This window comes from Bison bison, unplaced genomic scaffold (assembly GCF_000754665.1).
Source record: "Bison bison bison isolate TAMUID 2011002044 unplaced genomic scaffold, Bison_UMD1.0 scf7180017864266, whole genome shotgun sequence".
In the NCBI taxonomy this organism is placed as follows: domain Eukaryota; kingdom Metazoa; phylum Chordata; class Mammalia; order Artiodactyla; family Bovidae; genus Bison; species Bison bison.
In genome coordinates, this window is record NW_011494838.1 from 6032911 (window position 1) to 6053844 (window position 20934).

At 41.6% G+C, this 20934-nt stretch overlaps 1 protein-coding gene across 2 annotated transcripts; it reads right to left on the reverse strand.

Moving 5' to 3' along the window:
• Positions 1-1669: 1669 nt before the first annotated feature.
• TLR4 (toll-like receptor 4) lies at positions 1670-13254 on the reverse strand. 2 transcript variants are annotated; one of them, XM_010848431.1, is made up of 3 exons: positions 12692-13254; positions 7964-8130; positions 1670-5216 (listed from the first exon to the last, which is right to left on the reverse strand). In XM_010848431.1, exons 1-3 carry the CDS (start codon positions 12782-12784, stop codon positions 2951-2953), a joined length of 2526 nt encoding a protein of 841 aa, XP_010846733.1. In that variant the 5' UTR covers positions 12785-13254; the 3' UTR covers positions 1670-2950. The 2 variants fall into 2 exon arrangements, with proteins under 2 accessions (XP_010846733.1, XP_010846734.1); XM_010848432.1 differs by lacking the exon at positions 7964-8130 and having other exon boundaries at positions 12692-13098.
• Between the last annotated feature and the right edge of the window lie 7680 nt (positions 13255-20934).

Below are 20934 nucleotides of genomic sequence, written 5' to 3' on the forward strand. Positions count from 1 at the left end.
GCCTTTTCATCGAGTCCCAGGGGATTGCTCTTGTTTGATTGCTAAGCCATGCCTGACTCTTTTGCGACCCCATGGACTGGAGACCAACAAGCTCCTCTGTCCATGGGATTTTCCAGGCAAGAATACTGGAGTGGGTTGCCGTTCCCTTCTCCAGGGGATCTTCCCAAGCCAGGGACTGAACCCCCGTCTCCCACATTGTCGGCAGTTTCTTCACCACTGAGCCACCATGGAAGCCCCCTGGAGGTGTACACCCCTAGAAAGTGCTGTTTGTATTGAACAAGTACTATTTTTAATATAAGAGTTTTGCAAAGTAATAGTCTACCCTCTTTTTATATTTGAATTAACTGGACTCTCAGGGAAGTAAATCTAAGGTCTAGAAGGTGAGTGGGGACTGGGAGTTTTGGCTTTCTCCAAAGCTACGCTATCCCAAACAACAGAGGCAGTCTCTTTGGAGTCAGGACAGGGAACCACCATGCTAAAGTTTACTCTAAGTGGTTTTTTTTTTTCCTCTTCTGTTCTTCATCAAGATTTTCTAGTTCCAGCTAACTACACTTGTCCACATATAGTATTTTTTTTTAATCTCCCTCATTCCCTTTATGGAAAGAAAGTTATTATAAATAAATCACTCAGTATATATATACATAATGTATGTATGCATATGTATTTACCTAATGATTCATGGTTTCAGTGAAAAACCCTTGACTACTGTCAACCACAAAGAGAAGTTCAGGAGTTTCACTTCCTGTTTTGTGAGCTTAAAGCATGAAGCAGTGGAAAGTAAGCTGCCCAGTGTCAGCTGAAAGCCCAGTTCAGGCCCTGCCACTTTACTCTGTGGCCTAATAAATATACTTCCTTGAACTTCTGGTTTTACACCAGTAAAATGGTGAAACTACTTCTTTATCTGCTACCCCACTTGCATCATAAGAAATTCAAATGTGGTTATAATTGTGCAAATATATCCTAAGACATAGGATATTATACAAATTTGAGACATTAGTATTAATTTTTCTTTTCTTTCTATTCCACCCTTCATCTCTCTTTAATCCAGAGAATTTAAATGGCTGGAAAGAACCTGTCCTAAGACTAAATTTCCTCTTTCTTTCCCTTATGTTTCTGTCATATCATTTCTTTCCTTTCTTGCCTACTTCACCTGAAGTTTTCACAATTCAAAGTAGGGAGAGAGGAATGGTAGGAATAAGGCCAGTGACAGACTTGTATGCAGGAAATATTCCACTTGGGTTTTGATTTTCCTCCTTGGAGTCATATATGTGCTTGAAGTAATACACAGATACAAAATGCACACTTAAATATGAACATACACACTTACATATAGCCTAGACACACATAAAAACCCACGCCTTCAAGCATACTGAGAATCTAACACAGACATCTGTATATGAGAAATCACATGCCAACAACAGAGAGAGGACCTAAGTCAAACAGCTGAGACATCAACATCAGTACAAATACTCCCCTTACAATGTAATCACACTTTCTTCCACGGAGATATGATCACACAAACATGAACAGGAACACGTAGAGGCATGTGGTCAAACACATGTGCCCACTTTCACTGGCACATGAGACCTATACACACACTCAGGCACGCTCAGCAACTTCAACCGTGCTCCGACCAAAATACCCTCTGGAACACTCAGTCACAAACACATTCCTCATGTGGCCATATATTTCAGTTTTGACAACTGTATTTTCCACACGTCCTCTTTGCCCTTTCTTTGCACCACGCTGACGAAGCTGGATGAGTGTGCTTTTCTAAGAATTCACCTTAACATGACCCACAGTAACCTCGGGGACATTATTTTCTCAAAAATTACATCAGCTCTTTCCTAAATATGGTCATGGAGAGACACCCAACAGGAAAGAACAAGGCAGGCTCCCCACCTCAAACCATTTCAAAATACCTTGAAAAATTCAATCGTCTATCAAATAAAACCCACTTGCTGCACAAGAAAAATTTTGCTGCAATTCTCATTATGTGGTCACCCCAGCTCTATCAGCCCACATGTTTCTGGGGTCATTGAAAAAAACTGACCTCCAAAGGTCACCCCACCTCTTACCCTGCCTCTAACCTGAATTTCTCATTATGAGGCCAGGAAGTTGGACCTATTTCCCTCTATTACAATAAGTGCCACTTTCAACCAAATTATTTTGATACTACCTTCAGGACAGTCATAACTTACTAGGTAGTAACTTCAGAATGACATCAAGTGACAAAATGATAGACTGTATTTTACATATTTCCTCAAAAGATAGTAGTTATATATGGATATGTCCAGCATGTCTCTAAGAGTTTTATTTATGGTATGGGTTGATAGAGAAGACGTGGAAAATGAGAACTGGATTTATAAAGACAAAAATATATCAGGACCTAATAGTTAATAAATAGAACATGCTAAAGGATAACCAGGACATTTGTGAATTGACATAAAGTGGAGGGGAATCTGAATCAGGAGTCTTCTGGGTCAGAAAGTAGAATTTAAACTGTATCCAATAGAAAAAGGAAAAGTGAGCCAAGACCTAGATCAATCAAAACGACCAAAAACACCTTGTTTTAACATGGCTAAAACATATAACCTGAGGCGGTTTCTACTTGAAGGACTCAGGAGAAGAAGTCTGTCCTTTTTTACTCTCACAGAGGCCCAGTCTCTTAGCTCTAATTCAGTTTGATGGGGTAAGAGTTTAGTTGACTTTCCCTGCCCTGGACTCCTTAGCTGAGTTGGTTGAAACATCCCCCGGGAAGTTCTGTATTTTAGCACAGTATTTATTCCCTCTACACTGTAAGCTCCACGAGGCTGGCAGTCCTATAGGGCTCGCGTACCACTGAATCACCAGTCTTTAGCACAATGCTTGGTACATGGCGGCATTTACTTGTTAACTGAACACGCCCTGCATCCATCTGGGAAAGAAGCACATCAGGGGATTCTCCTCCTCAGGTGGAGGTTGTCGCTTCTTGCGGGTTGGTTTCTGCATCTGCTGTTCCTTCTGGACTCTGGGGTTTACCAGCCAGCAAGGCTTTTCTGAGTCTTCTCCAGAAGACATGCCGCCCCAGGACACTGTCCTCCCACTCCAGGTAGGTGTTCCTGCTCAGAAGGCGATAGAGCTCCACCTGCTGCCGCAGGAGAGACTTCTCCAGCTTCTGCAGGACGATGAAGATGATGCCAGCACGGCTGCTCAGAAACTGCCAGGTCTGGGCAATCTCATACTCGAAGATACACCATCGGCTCTGGATGAAGTGCTGGGACACCACGACAATAACCTTACGGCTTTTGTGGAAACCCTCCTGGATGATATTGGCGGCGATGGCCACCCCAGGAATAAAGTCCCTGTAGTGAAGGCAGAGCTGAAAGGGGGGCACGCCCTCCTCCAAGTTCTTTACCAGTTCATTCCGCACCCAGTCTTCATCCTGGCTCGAGTAGATGACAAAGGCATCATAGGTGCTCTCGCCCCTGCCATACTTTTTGCAGCCAGCAAGAAGCATCAGGTGGAAATAGAACTTGTAGACTAGGATTCCTACCACAGACACCAGGAGCACAGTGACCACCGACACACTGATGATCGTCTTGCTCAGCTGACAAGTGGCATTCCTGAAACTAAGCACTGGCATGTCCTCCATATCTAAAGGCTCTGCACACATCATTTGCTCAGCTCCCACCAAGAGCTGCCTCTGGTCCTTGACCCACTGCAGGAAACTCTGATGTTCACAAACACAAGCAAATGCATTCTGAGTAAGATTTAGCCAAGTGAGGCTCCTTGGCAAATTCTGTAGTTCTTGCTCCTTAGAGGCCATGATACGGTTGAAACTGCAGTCTAGGATCCGGAGCGAGTGGAGTGGTTCATAAAGAAATGTATCCAATGACAAGAGTTTGTTGTGACTCATATTCAGCACCTGAAGGCTAGAGAGGGAGTGAAATGCTGTCTGGGCTACCTGTTCCAGTTGACACTTAGAGAGGTCCAAGACGGTTAAGTTAGTCAGTTCTGTGAAGATGTCAGGGAGCAAGTTGTTCTGAAAAGAGTTGCCTGCCATTTTCAAGGTTTGCAGACTGACTAAGCCAGTAAAGATGCCATGGAAGACAATGCGGATGTTGGTATAAGAAATATCAAGGTAGCGGAGGTTTCTGAGTGATAGGAATGCTGAAAAAGCATTGATCTGTTTCAGAGTGGAATGCTGAAAATCCAGGTGTTCTAGTTGCTCTAAGCCCATGAAGTTTGAACCTAAGGTAATGACATCATTGAAGCTCAGATCTAAATGCTTCAGGTTGGTTGTCCCAAAATCAGTGTGAGAACAGCAACCCTTGAAACTCAAGTGATTTCTTTTGAGATCTAGATACTGAAGGCTCGGTAGCTGAAACTCAGTAAAAGTGCTTATATCTTTGTTGTCTGTGAAAACAAACTTTTTGAGAGAACTGAGCTTCAATGCAGGAAACTTGTCAAAGTCACAGTTAATAATTTCTAAGTGTTGCCATCTAAAATCTTTAAGAAGGGCTTGTAGACTTCCTAAAGATATACTCAACAGAGAAATCACGGAAACATTTGCCAAACAATTAAATAAGTCTGTATCGTCCCCTGAGAATTTGTCCAAGTACGCTATCCGGAATTGTTCAATGGTCAGGTTGCACAGTCCCTCCAGGAAAGATCTGTCAAATCTTTGCAACTTCCTTTCATTTTTAAATTCTCCCAAAACCAGCCGGTTGGTTTTTAAACCAGCCAGACCTTGAATACAGGTTTTCATGACATGTGAACTGTTAAAATTACTTCGCAGAGTCAATCCATTGAGCTTAATTTCTTTAAAGGTACCTGGTTCAATAAAGTCTAAAGGGTTCAAGGACAAATCTAAAGAGAGGTTGAGTAGGGGCATTTGATGTAGAACTTTCACATCTTCATAATAAATATTTTGGATTTTGTTGTTAGAAAGATCCAAGTGCTCCAGGTTGGGCAGGTTAGAAAAATATTCAGGTAACTTGAAGGAATGGATAAAATTGTGAGCCACATTAAGCTCTTTCAAGGTTTTGAGATGTCCAATGGGGAAGTCATTTAGAGAGACTAGGTTTGTCTCCACGGCCACCAGCTTCTGTAAACTTGATAGCCCAGAAAAGGCTCCCCAGGCTAAACTCTGGATAGGGTTTCCCGTCAGTATCAAGGTGGAGAGGTGGTTTAGGCCCTGAAATGTGTCATCTTCAATAATCTTAATTTCACATCTACAAGAAAAAGAGATACAGATTATATAATATTTCTGCTGAATAGGAAACCAAAATGAAATATCAACCCAGTCATCTAGGTCTCCATACAGATATAACAATGCTATATAATGGTGCATAAGCAAAAATATCCAGCAAGGCAGATGAAACAAAGAAGTCCGGCAAATTTGGTACTGTCACACTAGCCCATGACAATCTTTTGTATCACACGAGGCACACATGCTAAGCAGAGGCAGTCCATCCAACAGAGGAAAATCAGTTAAAGATGAATGATTGGGGCCCCTGAAGACTGAACCTCAGATCAACTTTAGCCATTTCCTGAAACACATAATTGTGATTATATATCCAACTGGTAAGATGAGATAGATAGTTGTTAATTGCTAGGCATGATAAATGACCACTGAATGCCAATTTCAAAGATATAGAAATTATACCTAAATGTCACAGATATCCTTACTATTCAAGAAAAATTCCCCATGTAATAAGGGGACTCAAAGAGAAAGAATGTGCCTGCCAATGCAGGAGAGCTGGGTTTAATCCCTGGGTCAGAAAGAGCCCCTGCAGAAGGAAGTACCAAACCACTCCAGTTTTCTTGCCTGGGAAATCCCATGGATGGAGGAGCCTGCCAGTCCGTGGGGTCATAAAAACTTGCACATGACTTAGTGACCAAACAACAACAATATCACTTTAGAGAAGCAGAGGATGAAGATGAAGGGAACATACAACTTGGAAGCAGGATGTGGATATGAATCTCTGGCCTGTTGTCAACAAGCCATGTGAATATATACTTAAACTCTCCAAGCCTCTGTTTGCTCATCTACAAAAAGAAAAAAAAAATGTATCAGTAGATTTCCATAGGGACAAAAGGCTGGCTGGTCTATCACGAAAACATCCATTGGAAATAAGTAGAGTTATTGACGGTACCTGAAGACACTGTGAAGTGAGGTGAAAAGGCAGAGCGTCTATTGCACCATAATCTGTCCTTATCTTGATCTAGCATCTCCTCCTACTAACCAGGAGAGGGAACTAGCCTCTCTCTAGGAACATATTTAAAGCTTCTGAGGGCAGTTCCTTGGGTACATGGTGGGTCGAAGATCAATTTTAAGGGACGCTGATGAGAAACCATTTTTCTTTAAAATTAAAGAATATTGGTCTGGCTACCTCAATTTGGTACAGTTCTTGACAAAATTCTTACTCAGAAAACTGAAATTTAGAAACGAATGGAATGCTATAATAGTATTTTATACTTATAAGGTCTACTTTGCAAGGTTTTTAATATATATAACATGTTACTCTCAGTATCACAGTTAACCCTGTGGTGTAAGGTTCATCATTTATGTGTCACAGACATGAAACTGAGACTTAGGTCAAATGTAGAGACAAGCCTCCAGCCACATGGCAGTAAATGTTGGAGGAGGACTCAGCTCAAGTATTCTGACTTCCATGGGGCTCCATGTCACTGCCTTCAAAATGCTTGGTTCCTACCTTTGTTGTAGTTTATCAATATCCAAGTTAGAGTATAAAACATCAGATGATCATTCTTCTACAGAAATATCTACTATCTTCGTATCCTTTATTAAGAGTTTCTATAATAAAATGTCACATATGTTTCTCCACTTTTCACAAACTCTTATAGAGATTATAGTCTATTATGCATTACTTTTCTAAATAAGGTCCCTAATGATGTAAATATTTTAGGAACAAGACTCAGTTCTCCCCAAAATGATGATAATAACTTCGCCTGTTCTAATGAATGATACACTTTGTTGTATCAGGAAAGAAAATACTAGTCACTGTTCATTCTTACAGCAGATGTTTTCCTTTGATCATGCATCTTTCTCTTTCTTGTATCTTCCTAATTCCCTATCCTGTACCTCACTTTCAATATTCTAGACATTATCTGAATCCAACTCCATTCAAGAACTCTGTCTTAATTACTCACTGCATATGTATGTTAGTCACTCATTCATGTCCAACTCTTTGCGACCCCATGGATTATGGCCCACCAGGCTCCTCTGATCAGGGGGATTCTCCAGGCAAGAATACTGGAGTGGGTTGCCGTGCCCCCCACATAGGGAATATTCCCAAGCAAGGGATTGAACCCAGGTCTCCTGCATTGCAGGTGGATTCTGTGCCCACTGAGCCATCAGGGAAGCCCAGTGGCTCTCTGCATAGAAGTCTCCTTTTCTGTACAACACAATGTATTTTCTCTAGTTTTCAAATAACTTGTCACCTACTCTTATATATTATTATCTTTATCTCAGGTTCAAAATCCAAAATCAGAATCAAGTAACATGTATTGAATGCCTACTATATGCCCAGCACCATGCTCAGGTTTAACATATTAATTCTTTTAAGTGGATATGCCCTCCTGAATAGCTAGGGTTGTGTGTTATATATCAACATATTCTTGTTTCCTAGCAGAGTGAACAACATATAGCAGCAAGTAGTTAATAAATATTTGCTGATGAAAGAATTTGAGTCAGTTTACTCCCCTGACTTAAGAGAAAATCAGAGATAGAATTTTCCTTAGAAACTGCCTCATCCAACTGCTTTCACAAATAAAAAAGCTGAGACCTGAAGAAGGGAGATAGCTTGCCCAAAGTTATGTAATAAGTAAGATGTCTGTTGAGTGAATAATTAAGTGAATGAAAAGGAGACCTCATGAATCAGGCTTTCTGACTTGAGAATGAAATGACAATACCATGAACATTTCTCCTTGTACAGTGGTAGAACTCATGCATTACCTGGATAAATCCAGCACTTGCAGTTCTGGGAAGCTGGAGAAGTTATGGCTGCCTAAATGTCTCAGGTAGTTAAAGCTCAGGTCCAGCATCTTGGTTGATATGGGGATGTTGTCGGGGATTTTGTAGAGATTCAGCTCCATGCATTGGTAACTAATGTTAGGAACAACCTGAAATGATTAGATATTAGATGCGGTGTCTTCCTGCATGCACCTTAGCAGACTTCCCAGCAACTCTCCTCTCCTAGACTACAGCCTTGGAGGCTACTGGGACGAGCAAAGAGACCAGTCAACCTTCTTTCAAACATCCATCCATCCAATCATAAGTCACCTGATCATCTGTTCATCCATCCACTTATCCCTTCATTTATCCACTCACTTCATTCTTATAAAAGGTCTTACTCTAGATTAGAAAAGGAAAAGCACCTACCCGATGTTTAACCTCTACTCTCTCAATGGCAGCATTCAGCAAGAAGCAATGGAGTCTTGTGGTGAAGATCTGAAGCACTAGAGTCCAAAAGCCCTAGATATCACCCTAGCTCTTCCCTGTGATTTGCAGGAAGGCATTGTGTTGTTGCTATTGTTTTTCTAAATATACCTCTCATGTATACACGTTTAAAGAGACTTCCAGTCAAGTCTTCTGCACTTCCTCGGTCATAGCCCAATTTTTGCCAATTTTACTCTTTCCCTTGGATCACTCATAGCTCAGTTGGTTAAGAATCAGCCTGCAATGCAGGAGACCCCAGTTCAATTCCTGGGTCAGGAAGGTCCGCTGGAGAAGGGATAGGCTACCCACTTCAGTATTCTTGGGCTTCCCTTGTGGCTCAGCTGGTAAAGAACCTGCCTGCAACGCGGGAGACCTGGGTTCGATCCCTGGATTGGGAAGATCCCCTGGAGAAGGGAAAGGCTACCAACTCCAGTATTCTGGCCTGGAAAATTCTGGGTCACAAAGAATTGGACACAACTGAACAAATTTCACTTTCACTTGGATCACTGACCTTTGAGCAGATGAGGTAGAAATGAGGACAAATATTTGACGTGTACAGACTCCGGTGGTGGAACCTAACACTTGATACTGCCTTGGTTCCTAAGCTGATATCTATCACATATTCCCAAATTCTTTGTAAGCCTTGTTCTCCAACTTCCCATTTAGTTTCCTTATTCTCTGATTCTTCAACAAAATTCTCTGCTTAAGCCAGCTAATTTTGGTTTTCAGTTTAAAACGCATAGAATCTGTTAAAAGGATTAATGAGATAAGGTTTTTAAAGAGATTATCTCAAAGCCTATTACAGTGTAAGTGATCAATACATTGTTAACATGTATTATTATTGGCTATTATTAATTCTCCACTGTATGAGGCTTAGGTCTTATATGTTACATACTTGAATTTAATCTGCAAATAAACCTTTTAAAGAATAAGAATTCAGCAAGATGAAGTAATATGTGTAAAGTCTCACAGGCCACAGTGCAGCTCTTTACTTTATTCGCTTGATCCTGAAATGTTATTCCTCAGAGCATCTGCACAGCCCATACTGTCTAATAGGGAGTGGGGCCAGGGTCATCCCTTAGCTCCTTTTATTCTCCTTCAGGGGAGACATCACTATCTAACATGATGCCTTCTGTGTGATTGTCGCATACATACTGCTTGTTTCCCTCTCTAGATTGTAAACTTTGAGAATCTAGCTCTCTGTTATGTCTCCAGCACTCAGAAAGATGCCCAGAAAATGGTTAGTGCTCAATAAATATTTGTTGAACAAATGAATGGATAACTGATTCCATGGAGGTTTATTCAAATCCCAACTGAAGACATTTGCTATCAAGTGCTGTGGTTACCACAAAGACCAATGTGATATGGCTCCAGACTCCCATCAGCTCCCCATCTAGAGTAAGGGTTATGGTAGGACCACAACTCATTCCCGAAAAGGGTCTTAAACCAGGCTTGGAAAATGTTCCCTTTGGTTCAGAAAAGGTAGATATCAATCCTGGATTCTGAGACTATAGATTGTATAGAAGGCTTCCAAGAAAAGGAAAATTTCAAGGCAAATCTGGAAGGATAAGTGAGATTTGGATATGTGGAATGAGGAAGAAGGAGGGAAGAGTGTGAGTACCGAGAGGTGGAAAACTAGCTCCACTTACATGGAGTGTGGCAGGGGTATGAAACCTAACCAGATGGGGAGCCAGAGCCAGGTCCGGGGTCCCTATACTCTGTCCTACGGCGATACTTGTGAGTCGTTTAACATCTACAAATTGAGCAACCACATGCGCTAGGCACTGGGACACAGTGACAAGTAAAACCAGCAATGATCTTGCCCTTTTACAAATACCATGTCAACATAAAGACAAATAATGAGCAATAAATATATGTATTCACACACTAAATGTATTTTATATATGCATATGTATGGGCTTCCCTGGTGGCTCAGTTCATAAAGAAACCGCCTGCACTGCATGAGATCCAGGTTCGATCTCTGGCTGGGAGAGATCCGTTGGAGAAGGAAATGGCAAGTCCCTCCAATATTCTTGCCTGGAAAATCCCATAGATAGAGACAGGGGATTGCAAAGAGTATGGGGTTGCAAAGAGTCGGACACAACTGAGTGCACACACACACACTCACACGTGTGTGTATACACACACACACACACACACACACACACAGTGGTGTACTATGAGAAAAAAGTAAAGCAGCAGGACTTCCCTGGGGGTCCCGTGACTGGACTTTGTGTTCCCAATGCAAGGGGCCTGGATTCAACCCCTGGTCAGAGAACTAGATCCCAGGTATTGCAATTAAGAGTTTGCAAGCCACAACTAAAAAATCCTGAATGCCACAAATAAGACCCAGTGCAGCCAAATAAACAAATAAATATTTTTTAAATGAATAAAAATAAGTAGCATAGGACATTAAAGGCAAATACAGGGAGTGAGGAGCTTTATATGAGGCAAGCAAGCAAGCCTTCCCAGAGGAGGTAACATTTAAGCAGAAATTTGAATGAAGTGAGGGACTAAGCTATGAACATATCTAGGGCTGTATTGTCCAATTGGGTAACCACAAGCCACACACAGCTATTGAACATGAGAAATGTGGATAGTTTAATATAATAAATGTAAAAGAAATGGTATAATATGTGCTAAAACTCAAGGACATAGTACCAAAAAGAAAAAAAACGTAAAATATCTTAATTGTCTAGTATATATTGCATTTTGAAATAGTATTTTTAATAAACAAAGTCAAATAAAAATACTACTAAAATTAAATTCACCTACTTTTAATTTATTTAATATGGCTACTAGAACATAGTTTAAAACATCGTTTTAAATTTAGCTAGTTAAAATTATGTTAATGTGGTTAAATAAAAATTTAGTTGAATTTAGTTAAATGTATTATTTAAATTTAAATAACTTCATGTGACCCATTGAACAGCACTCATCTAGGGGGAAAGGCATTCATTCTAGCTAGAGGCAATCGCAAGTGCAAAGGGCACCATGGTAGGAAAAGGTCCCTGACAGTGATGGAGAATTATTAAAAGCTCTAAAGGACAGTAATATCTTAGAGTTGAATCTCGAAAAACAACAACAAACAAACAGCAGATGAATATGAGCAGATTAGATTAAAGGAAGCAGGCTGTGGGGTCAGGAGACTGGTCACTGTCCAAGCATCAAGGCCAGGGGAACTGGGGATCTGCCCTAGGGTACGCTGAGGTGATGGACAGAGGGAACAAGTTTTGGAAAATGAGAGCATCTGGGGCATGGGAAAGGGGAGGAGGCAGGAGAAGCTGTGATTTTATCCCGCGATGACCATAATTGGAGGATCTATATGCACTGATTGAACAGCAGGAGAGACACAGAGAGGAGGACAGTGAGCCGGGTGTGGGCAGGGAGTGGCGGGGACAGGGGACTTGAGATGACACGATTTCCCCCATGTCCTCACTGTCCAGGCTCTGACTATGCTTTTCTTGAGTTTCTGCCACACCCTAAACCCCAGGACATTTCTGTGGCTGTTTGCTGCTGCCGTGGGTTTCCAAAGCAATAGTCAAGTCCATGCAGGAGGAAAAAACAGGAGACCCTTTCTGAATGAGATTACAAACCAGCTGGCTGGTGTTTCGCAAAGAAAGCATTGCATTAGCTGACGTTTTGCATCTTTCCCTGTCTCCTGTTCTTCTCTATGACTCTGTCTCTGTCTTTATCTCTCTGTCTCTCCTTTTCTTTGCCAACTCTTTTTCTTTTCATTTTTTGGACAGAACTAGACTAGATTTAGAAATCCAAAATCTGCATAGAAAGTTCTTTCTATTAAGAGACAAAAAACAAACAAACAAATGAATCTTCCTGATACTGAAAGGGGCAAAGCAACAGCTCGAAACAGTGTACAAACCACAGCGGAAAGGAATGACAGGAAGCAGGCTTCTTAAAACTTTCTATTAAAGTCTATGGTTCTTTTATTGATGTAAAAACTAGTCTCAGAGAGGTTTAAGGACTTCTTCAAAGTCACATAGCCCAGATGTGGAACAATAGGGATTCTAAGCAGGTGGCCTAAAGTTCCCATGTAATTCCTAAGTGGGGCACATGCCTCGGGCTGCCTGTTAATGCCCTGTAACCATGAATCATTTGATTCCTGCGGTTTCTTACTTTAAAGTAATTTGATCTGTTTGCAAATGAACCTAACCAGGGCCCAGCACAGGGAAACTGAGCAGAGAGCAGTTTTTCAGAAGCAAGGCCAAGCTCAGGGAAGCCACGTACCTGTACGCAAGGGTCCCAGCTCTCGGTTCTCAGGCAGGAGAGGATGGCCGTGGCTGGGATCAGAGCCGCAGCCAGGCGGGCACGCGCCATCATCCTGGCATTTTCTGTGACCAGAAGTGGCTCTGTGAAAGCATGACCCTCTATCTGTGCCAGCCAGGGCAGCCTCCGAGGCACTGTAGTGTCGTCTCTCCCCGGCTTGGTGCCCCAGGGCACTGCCCCTATTCAAAGCAGTGCTGGGTTACGGGAGGAGAGGAAGTGAGAGGGGCAGCCTTAGCTTTCTGGACTTTCGTTTCTCTGATATTTATCTCCTCTGCCACCGGAGGGGAAGTTAGAGGAAGAAGAAGAAAACGTCTGCAGACCAGGGGCTGAAGTAACAACAAGAGGAAGCTGGCTTTTATCCCAGGAAGTCATCTGACCTCAGGGTTAGTGAATTTAGGAAAGCAATCAGACTGGTCAAACAGCCTGTGTGACTACCCAGGAACTGTGGCTTTCTGCTTTCGTTTTGTAGTGGAAATTTACTGTTAAATGTTCATTTCCTATGTTCCAGCCATAACAAAATACCCTGGACTAGGTGACTTAAACATTCATTTTCTCACGAAGTTCTGGAGGCTAGATGTCTGTGCTCAAGGGATCAGCAGGCTTAATTTTTCAGGCTCTCCCCTTGGCTTATAGATGGCTGTCTTCTCCCTGTGCCTTCACGTCATCTTCTCTCTGCATGTGCTGGGTCTTAATTTCCTTTTCTTATAAGCACACAAGTCATAATGGGTTAGAGCCACCCTAATCTATAACCTCATGATCTCAGTTCAGTTCAGTCGCTTAATCGTGTCTGACCCTTTGCGACCCCATGGACTGCGGCACACCAGGCCTCCCTGTCCATCACCAACTCCCGGAGTCTACCCAAACTCATGTCCATTGAGTGGGTGATGCCATCCAACCATCTCATCCTCTGTCATCCCCTTCTCCTCCCGCCTTCAATCTTTCCCAGCATCAGGGTCTGTTCCAGTGAGTCAGTTCTTCACATCAGGTAGCCAAAGTTTTAGAGTTTCAGCTTCAGCATCAGTCCTTCCAATGAACACCCAGGACTGATTTCCTTTAGGATGGACTGTTTGGATCTCCTTGCAGTCCAAGGGACTCTCAAGAGTCTTCTCCAACACCACAGTTCAAAAGCATCAATTCTTCAGCGCTCAGCTTTCTTTATAGTCCAACTCTCAACATCCATACATGACTACTGGAAAAACCATAGCTTTGACTAGACAGACCTTTGTTGGCAAAGTAATATCTCTGCTTTTTAATATGCTGTCTAGGTTGGTCATAGCTTTTCTTCCAAGGAGCAAGCATCTTTTAATTTCATGCCTGCAGTCACCATCTGCAGTGATTTTGGAGACCCTGCAAAATAAAGTCTCTCACTATTTCCATTGTTCCCCCATGTATTTGCCTTGAAGTGATGAGACCATGACCTCATTTTACCTTAATTATCATTTTAAAAACCCAAATTTGAATGTTCCTGGTGGTCCGGTTGTTAAGAATTTGCCTGATAGAGCAAGGGACATGGTTTCAATCCCTGCTCCAGGAAGATTCCACATGCCATGGGGTAACTGAGCCTGCAAGCTACAACTGCTGCACCCCACATGCCCTGAAGCCTGTGCTCCTCAGCAAGAGAAGCCACCACGGCTACAGAGTAGCCCTGGCTCACCACAACTAGAGAAACCCCACTCGCGCAGCCCAGACCCATTGCAGCGAAAGTAAATGCATAAACAAAGGCCCAACCTCAGAATTCTGAGGTGCTGAGGTCAAGGTTCCAATCTTTGAATTTTGACAGGGCATAAAATGCAGCCCAGGCACTGTCCAATTTTGTGAAATCTTGTGAAGAAACCCAAATTTATGAAACATTGAAAATAAAGCTGTATTAAGGTGATTATTAAGTATTAAGGTGATTAAAAATATGAATAAGTAAAGTGAAAGTCACTCTGTCGTGTCCAACTCTTTGCAACCCCATGGACTATATACAGTCCATGAAATTCTGCAGGCCAGAATACTGGCGTGGGTAGTCTTTCCCTTCTCCAGGGGATCTTCCCAACCTAGGGATCAAACCAGGTCTCCCGCCTTGCAGGCGGATTCCATACCAGCTGAGCCACAAAGGAAGCCCAAGAAATATGAATGAAGTGAGGATAATAATATGTACCTCAAAGTATTCTTATAGGATTAAATAAGGTGAGTTGGGTTGAAGAATCAAATAAATATACCAAAATTCAAATCTACACTAGGGTGATCTGTGCCATGTAACATTGTTGGTCAAGTCACTTAAACTAATGAGACTCAATTTCCAGTCTGTAAAATGGGATAATAATTCTAATCACAACAGAAACTCACATTTATGAAATTCATAAAAAGAAGGCCTTGTGATAGTCCAAAAAATGGAAGCTGCTATGCATTAGATTTTTTAAAAACTAGAAATAATCACATTTGTCTTACATGATGGAATTAAATTAGTTTACAGGAAATGCCTAGTCTAGTGCATGGTTCATCAGGATATTCCATAAATTGATAATTATTAAGGTGATTAAAAATATGAATAAAATAATGATAATAATATGTACCTTGAAGTGTTGTTATGGGATTAAATAAAGCAGAATTTGTAAAGCTTTGAGGACAGTGTCTAGAGTATAGGAAGTACAGTGTAAGTTTCTGTTAAACAAAAACGTAGTTTATATGCATATGATACCACTCTAATGGCAGAAAGTGAAGAGGAACTAAACAGCCTCTTGATGGGGGTGAAAAAGGAGAGTTGAAAAAGCTGGCTTGAAGCTCAACATTTAAAAAACTAAAATTATGGCATCTGGTCCCATCTCTTTATGGCAAATAGAAGGGGAAAAATTGGAAGCAGTGACAGATTTTATTTTTTTGGGCTCCAAAATCACTGCAGCCATGAAATTTAAAAATGTTTGCTCCTTGGAAGGAAAGCTGTGACACACCTAGACTGTGTTTTAAGAAGCAGAGACATCACGTTGGTGACAAAAGTTCATATAATCAAAGCTATGGTTTTTCCAGTAGTCATGTATGGATATGAGAGTTGGGCCATAAAGAAGGCTGAGTGTCAGAAAGTTGGTGCTTTGAATTGCGGTGCTGGAGAAGACTCTTGTGAGTCCCTTGGACAGCAAAGAGATCAAGCCAGTCAATCTGAAAGGAAATCAACCCTGAATATTCACTGGAAGGACTGATGCTGAAGCTGAAGCTCCAATACTTTGGCCACCTGATGCACAGAACTAACTCATTGGAAAAGTCCATGATGCTGGGACTTTTGAAAGACTGAAGGCAAAAGGAGAAGGGGGAGGCAGAGGATGAGATAATTAGATAGCATCACTGACCCAATGGACATGAATCTTGGCAACCTCCAGGAGATAGTGAAGGACAGGGGAGCCTGGTATGCTGCGGTCCATGGGGTTGCAAAGAGTCAGACATGACTTAGATGTTAAACAACAACAACAAATTACTATTATTGTATCCTACATATTAATAGTTCTACCCAAGATATCACCAAAGCACTTCAAATCCATCTAAAATCAAGCTGTGAGGGAGCATGTCACAAGGGACAGAGAACAAACTCGCAGACTTCTTCAACAATGCTGCTGTAAAACTCAGCTAAAAATAGTGCCCCTGTCAGAATGTCACTTTATGGATTAATAAAGCTTCTCTAACAGCTCAGCTAGTAATGAATCTGCCTGCAATGCAGGAGATGCAGGAGACGTGGGTTCTGTCACTGGGTTGGGAAGATCCCCTGAAGTAGAAAATAGAAACTCATTCCAGTATTCTTGCCTAAAGATTCCCATGCACAGAGGAGCCTATTGGGCTATAGTCTAAAGGATTGCAGAGAGTCAGACACAACTAACCACACACACACACACACACACACACACACACGCACACACACACACAATGATCTTAAAGCAGTGCTGGGCACAGAATATGTGCTTAATAAATTTTAGTTCCCTCGAGAGTTAACATTTTCATTCCATAGTCATCCAGGATGAAACTATTTTGACTCCCTCATTTCTCTATATTGACTATATTACATTTTCGTATTTTCTGGATTCTTGATGCTCTGGCATCGGGGACCTTGCTGATGGGTATTGGCTGATCTAGTCAGTTCTTAGAGATACCAAATGATTTTCCGTGGAGCATAACTTTCATATGCAAACTAACCAAACCAGAGCCCATACTCTGAAACTCTTCCTCTATCTGGCTTTTATACTCTAGAAGGCAATGTTCTTCTGCCTTAATCATCACAGGGCTAGGTACCAGAGACACCCAGAAAACTAGAGAAAGCCCTGATACGCAAGAGTGTGCTGAACTTACTCAAACTAGCCAATCTTAAGCCTGCTTACCCTGCCTTTTCTTACCTCTCCCCCAGAAGCCACAATTAAGGCCATTGCCGATGCCTTCCCCTCGCCCCTTCTGCCTCCTGGTAGACTTGGTGCTTCCCCATGTGGCTCTGCAGGGTGTCTCCTGCCCCCTCCTCTTGGAAAATGTGAGTAACAAGCTATCTTTTCAATGGCAGTTGTCTCCTGATCTGTCTGTCTCACAACACCTGCATAATAGTCAAAGTAACATTTCGAAACAAAATGTTCTACCAAGTCCTAGAGGATTTATCTGTAAAATAATTCTAAAACATCAGTCTTCATTTCTATTAGCATGGCCAGTGAACACATCTCTTGGCCTAGAGTACTGCAATGTGCTCTTCAAGGGTCTCCCAGAGTCCAGATGTACTTCTTCCAAAGTTTCAACTTTTCCAACCCATCCTTTATCCCCAAGTCAAAACATGATTGAAAGTAAATGAAAATGAAAGTAAAACTATCTCATGCCATGTCAGTAAAATTCTGAGGTTGTGTATTGCCTCAACCTCAAGCACTTTGGTATACCCCCAACTACATGTGCGTGCGCACGCTCACACACACTCAGTCACCTGTGGTCCTGCTCCACAGCACCAATTATGTTCTATGCTGTGGAAAGGGAACACAAATCTGTTGATCAGGGGGTTATCTGTGCCGCAACTTTAGTATCCTGTAAAATCCATTTCATGTTGATTACAACAAAGTAACAAGAGTAGACATTACTTTGCCAACAAAGATCCGTCTAGTCAAGGCTATGGTTTTTCCAGCGGTCATGTATGGATGTGAGAGTTGGACTGTGAAGAAGGCTGAGTACCGAAGAATTGATGCTTTTGAACTGTGGTGTTGGAGAAGACTCCTGAGAGTCCCTTGGACTGCAAGGAGATCCAACCACTCCATCCTAAAGGAGATCAGTCCTGGGTGTTCATTGGTAGGACTGATGTTGAAGCTGAAACTCCAATATTTTGGCCACCTGATGCGAAGAGCAAGACCCTAATGCTGGGAGGGACTGGGGCAGGAGGAGAAGGGGATGACAGAGGATGAGATGGTTGGATGGCATCACCAACTCAATGGACATGGGTTTGTGTAGACTCTGGAAGTTGTTGATGGACACAGAGGCCTGGCGTGCTGCGGTTCATGGGGTCACAAAGAGTCAGACATGACTGAGCGACTGAACTAACTAACAAGAGTAGACAATTACAACTTAACCCATCTCAGAGAAGAAAGCCCCTCGTAGTTTGGCAAATCTAAGTTCCAAATTTGATTCCACCCAACAAGTCTAGGTTTCACATGTTAACACCCCTCTAATCATAATATATCTCACAATTCACAATATACTGCAATGATTATTGGCAGAACCTTTTTTCTTTTCTGGTGGCAAATAAGGTAATGATACATCTAATAATCAGTGATACTTTATATTCAATAAGGAACAGTTTTTCAATAAGAAGACAAAAAAAAAAAAGCAGCAACACACACAAACACAGGCTCTGTTCGAGTAAATAAAGAAAACAAATGGTTAGACAGAGATTAAAGAGATTGTTTCTTAAGTGCTCCTTAGAGCACGTGCTAGACTAATGGGCACTTTGCATCTGCGAGCAGAACTAGAGCACTCAGTGTCTCCCCTTCTTTTTGCCCCATGGTGACTCCCTTTTAGCCTTGGACACCCATTACCAGTCCTGTGCCGATTAGCGCACTGTGGAGGCATGTTTCTGGGGTCTGTAGGATGGAAAACGCTGACCTTAAGCAGAAGCATGAAGCGGACTCTCCTGGCACCCAGCGACCCACATCCTGTCTCTACTGCTGGATCATCACATTAAGTACATCTGAGTAGTGTACTTCCCAGTATTTCCATCCCCAAGACCCCTCCTATCAGGGGTGAGTGAGTGTGCCTCATGAGGGCTGTCAAGGAAAACAGCCTAAAGAGTCCCTTCTCCTCCTCAGCTTGAGATATGTGGCATTTCCTATGTTATTTTAAAAGTTACATTGAATTTTCTTTCTCTGTATTGTCTGCCTCTATCAGTAGTCTGTAAGCTCCATGAAGGTAGAGGCTTTGTCCAGTGTTCATATATATTCAGTGCATGAGTATATACTCAATAAGCAGTTAATAAATGAATTAAATGAACAGTATATTTGAATTTGTTTTTAATTTGCAGCTGGCATTTTAGAGAACTTGTCATCTTTCCATACTGCGTAATGGGATTCTCTTACAATATGTTCAGTGATTATTCTGGGGCTTTATCTTACTATTTTCATACTTTAAGTACTTATTCTTTATACTTTCATTATTGTTATACTTTCCTACCTCCTGATATTCCCTGAGGGTACATGTGCCCCAGCTCAAGCAACACAGAATAAGAGAGTCACGGCAAGTGGACTGAGAAAAAGTCCTCATTGCAGGAAGCACCAGCTTTGTGTGGAGTAAAAAAATCTTTTTCTCTTTTAGTCACGAACCTGAGGCAGAGGCTGGTTGACTGTGGCCAAGAGAGTCCTTCGTCTTTGCTCTGTCTCTGTACTTGCCCAAATCACTCAGCAAATCTCTGCCTGTCCATTCAGATTCTGGAAAAGTGTGGTATAATATGTAATATAGAAGAGACTATATTTTTAAATATTTAATCATTCTAGTTGCCTTCTAGCATCATCATTTCTTAATATGTGACTTACCTTTGTGTCACAGAATCTTCTTAACTATGGAACAGAAATAACACTGTGTAACATAAATAATACTATGGTCTAACCATTAACATTATTTGAGAGTTAAATGAGATAGTATATGTGGATATACTGATAAATATTACAGTTTTACATAAATGTTGACCACTCAATCATTTACCAAATATGTAGTATGTGCTTAACATCTGCTGGGCACTGGTGTAGGCACTGAAGGTACATCAGTGAACAAAACAGACAGCCCTGCATGGAGCTCATGTTCTAATGAGGAGAGAGCCAAGAACAAGGATAAATAAGAATGTTGCATAGTATGTTGGAAGACCCATGAGTGGAAAATTAAAAGACTAAGCAGTGTAATTCAGTGAAGAGTTACAAGTGGCACTGAAGTTGCAAAAAGAGCAGCCAGTGTGGCCCTCACTGAGAAAGTGACATTCTGATCCATTTCCTGAAGGAGTTGCTAGCCATGCAGGTATCTGGGAGAACATTCCAGTTAGAATAGTGGTTCTCAAACAAGCTTGTAGATAATATAGAGAATAGATTGGTCGTAACAAGAGACTGATGATTCCAAGAGGTGCAGGGGGTAAGAAGGGCACAAATTTCCAGTTATAAAATAAATAAGGATGTGATGTACAGCATGACGACTGCAGTTAAACATACCATATTGCATTTTTGAAAGTTGCTAACAGAATCAGTCTTAAAAGTCCTCATAAGAAAAAAAAAATTGTAAGTCTGTATGGTTATGAATGTTAACTAGACTTAGTGTGATGATAATTTCACAATATATACAAATATTGAATCATTATGTTGTATACCTGAAAATGATATAATGTTATATGTCACTTATACCTCATTAAAAAGAAAAAAATAGTGATTCTCAGCTGGGGGCAATTTTGCCTCTGGGGGCACCTGGCAATGTCTGAAGACATTTTTGGCTGTCACAACCTGGGAACAGTAAGAGCTGCTACTGGGACCCTAAGCTGATGCAATCATGATATATTTGTAGGTCACATTATAATGTGTCATTGCAGACAGCACATGCTTAACCCAGGAAACATATCTTTGAAAGGAAAAGGGTAAGGAAATGAGTAAAATATATATCATTTGCCATCTAGCTGGTTGACTCCACAAGTAGCTCTCTTTTCTCTTATTTCACACACTAGAAGAATCCAGAAGTCTGGAGATGATCAA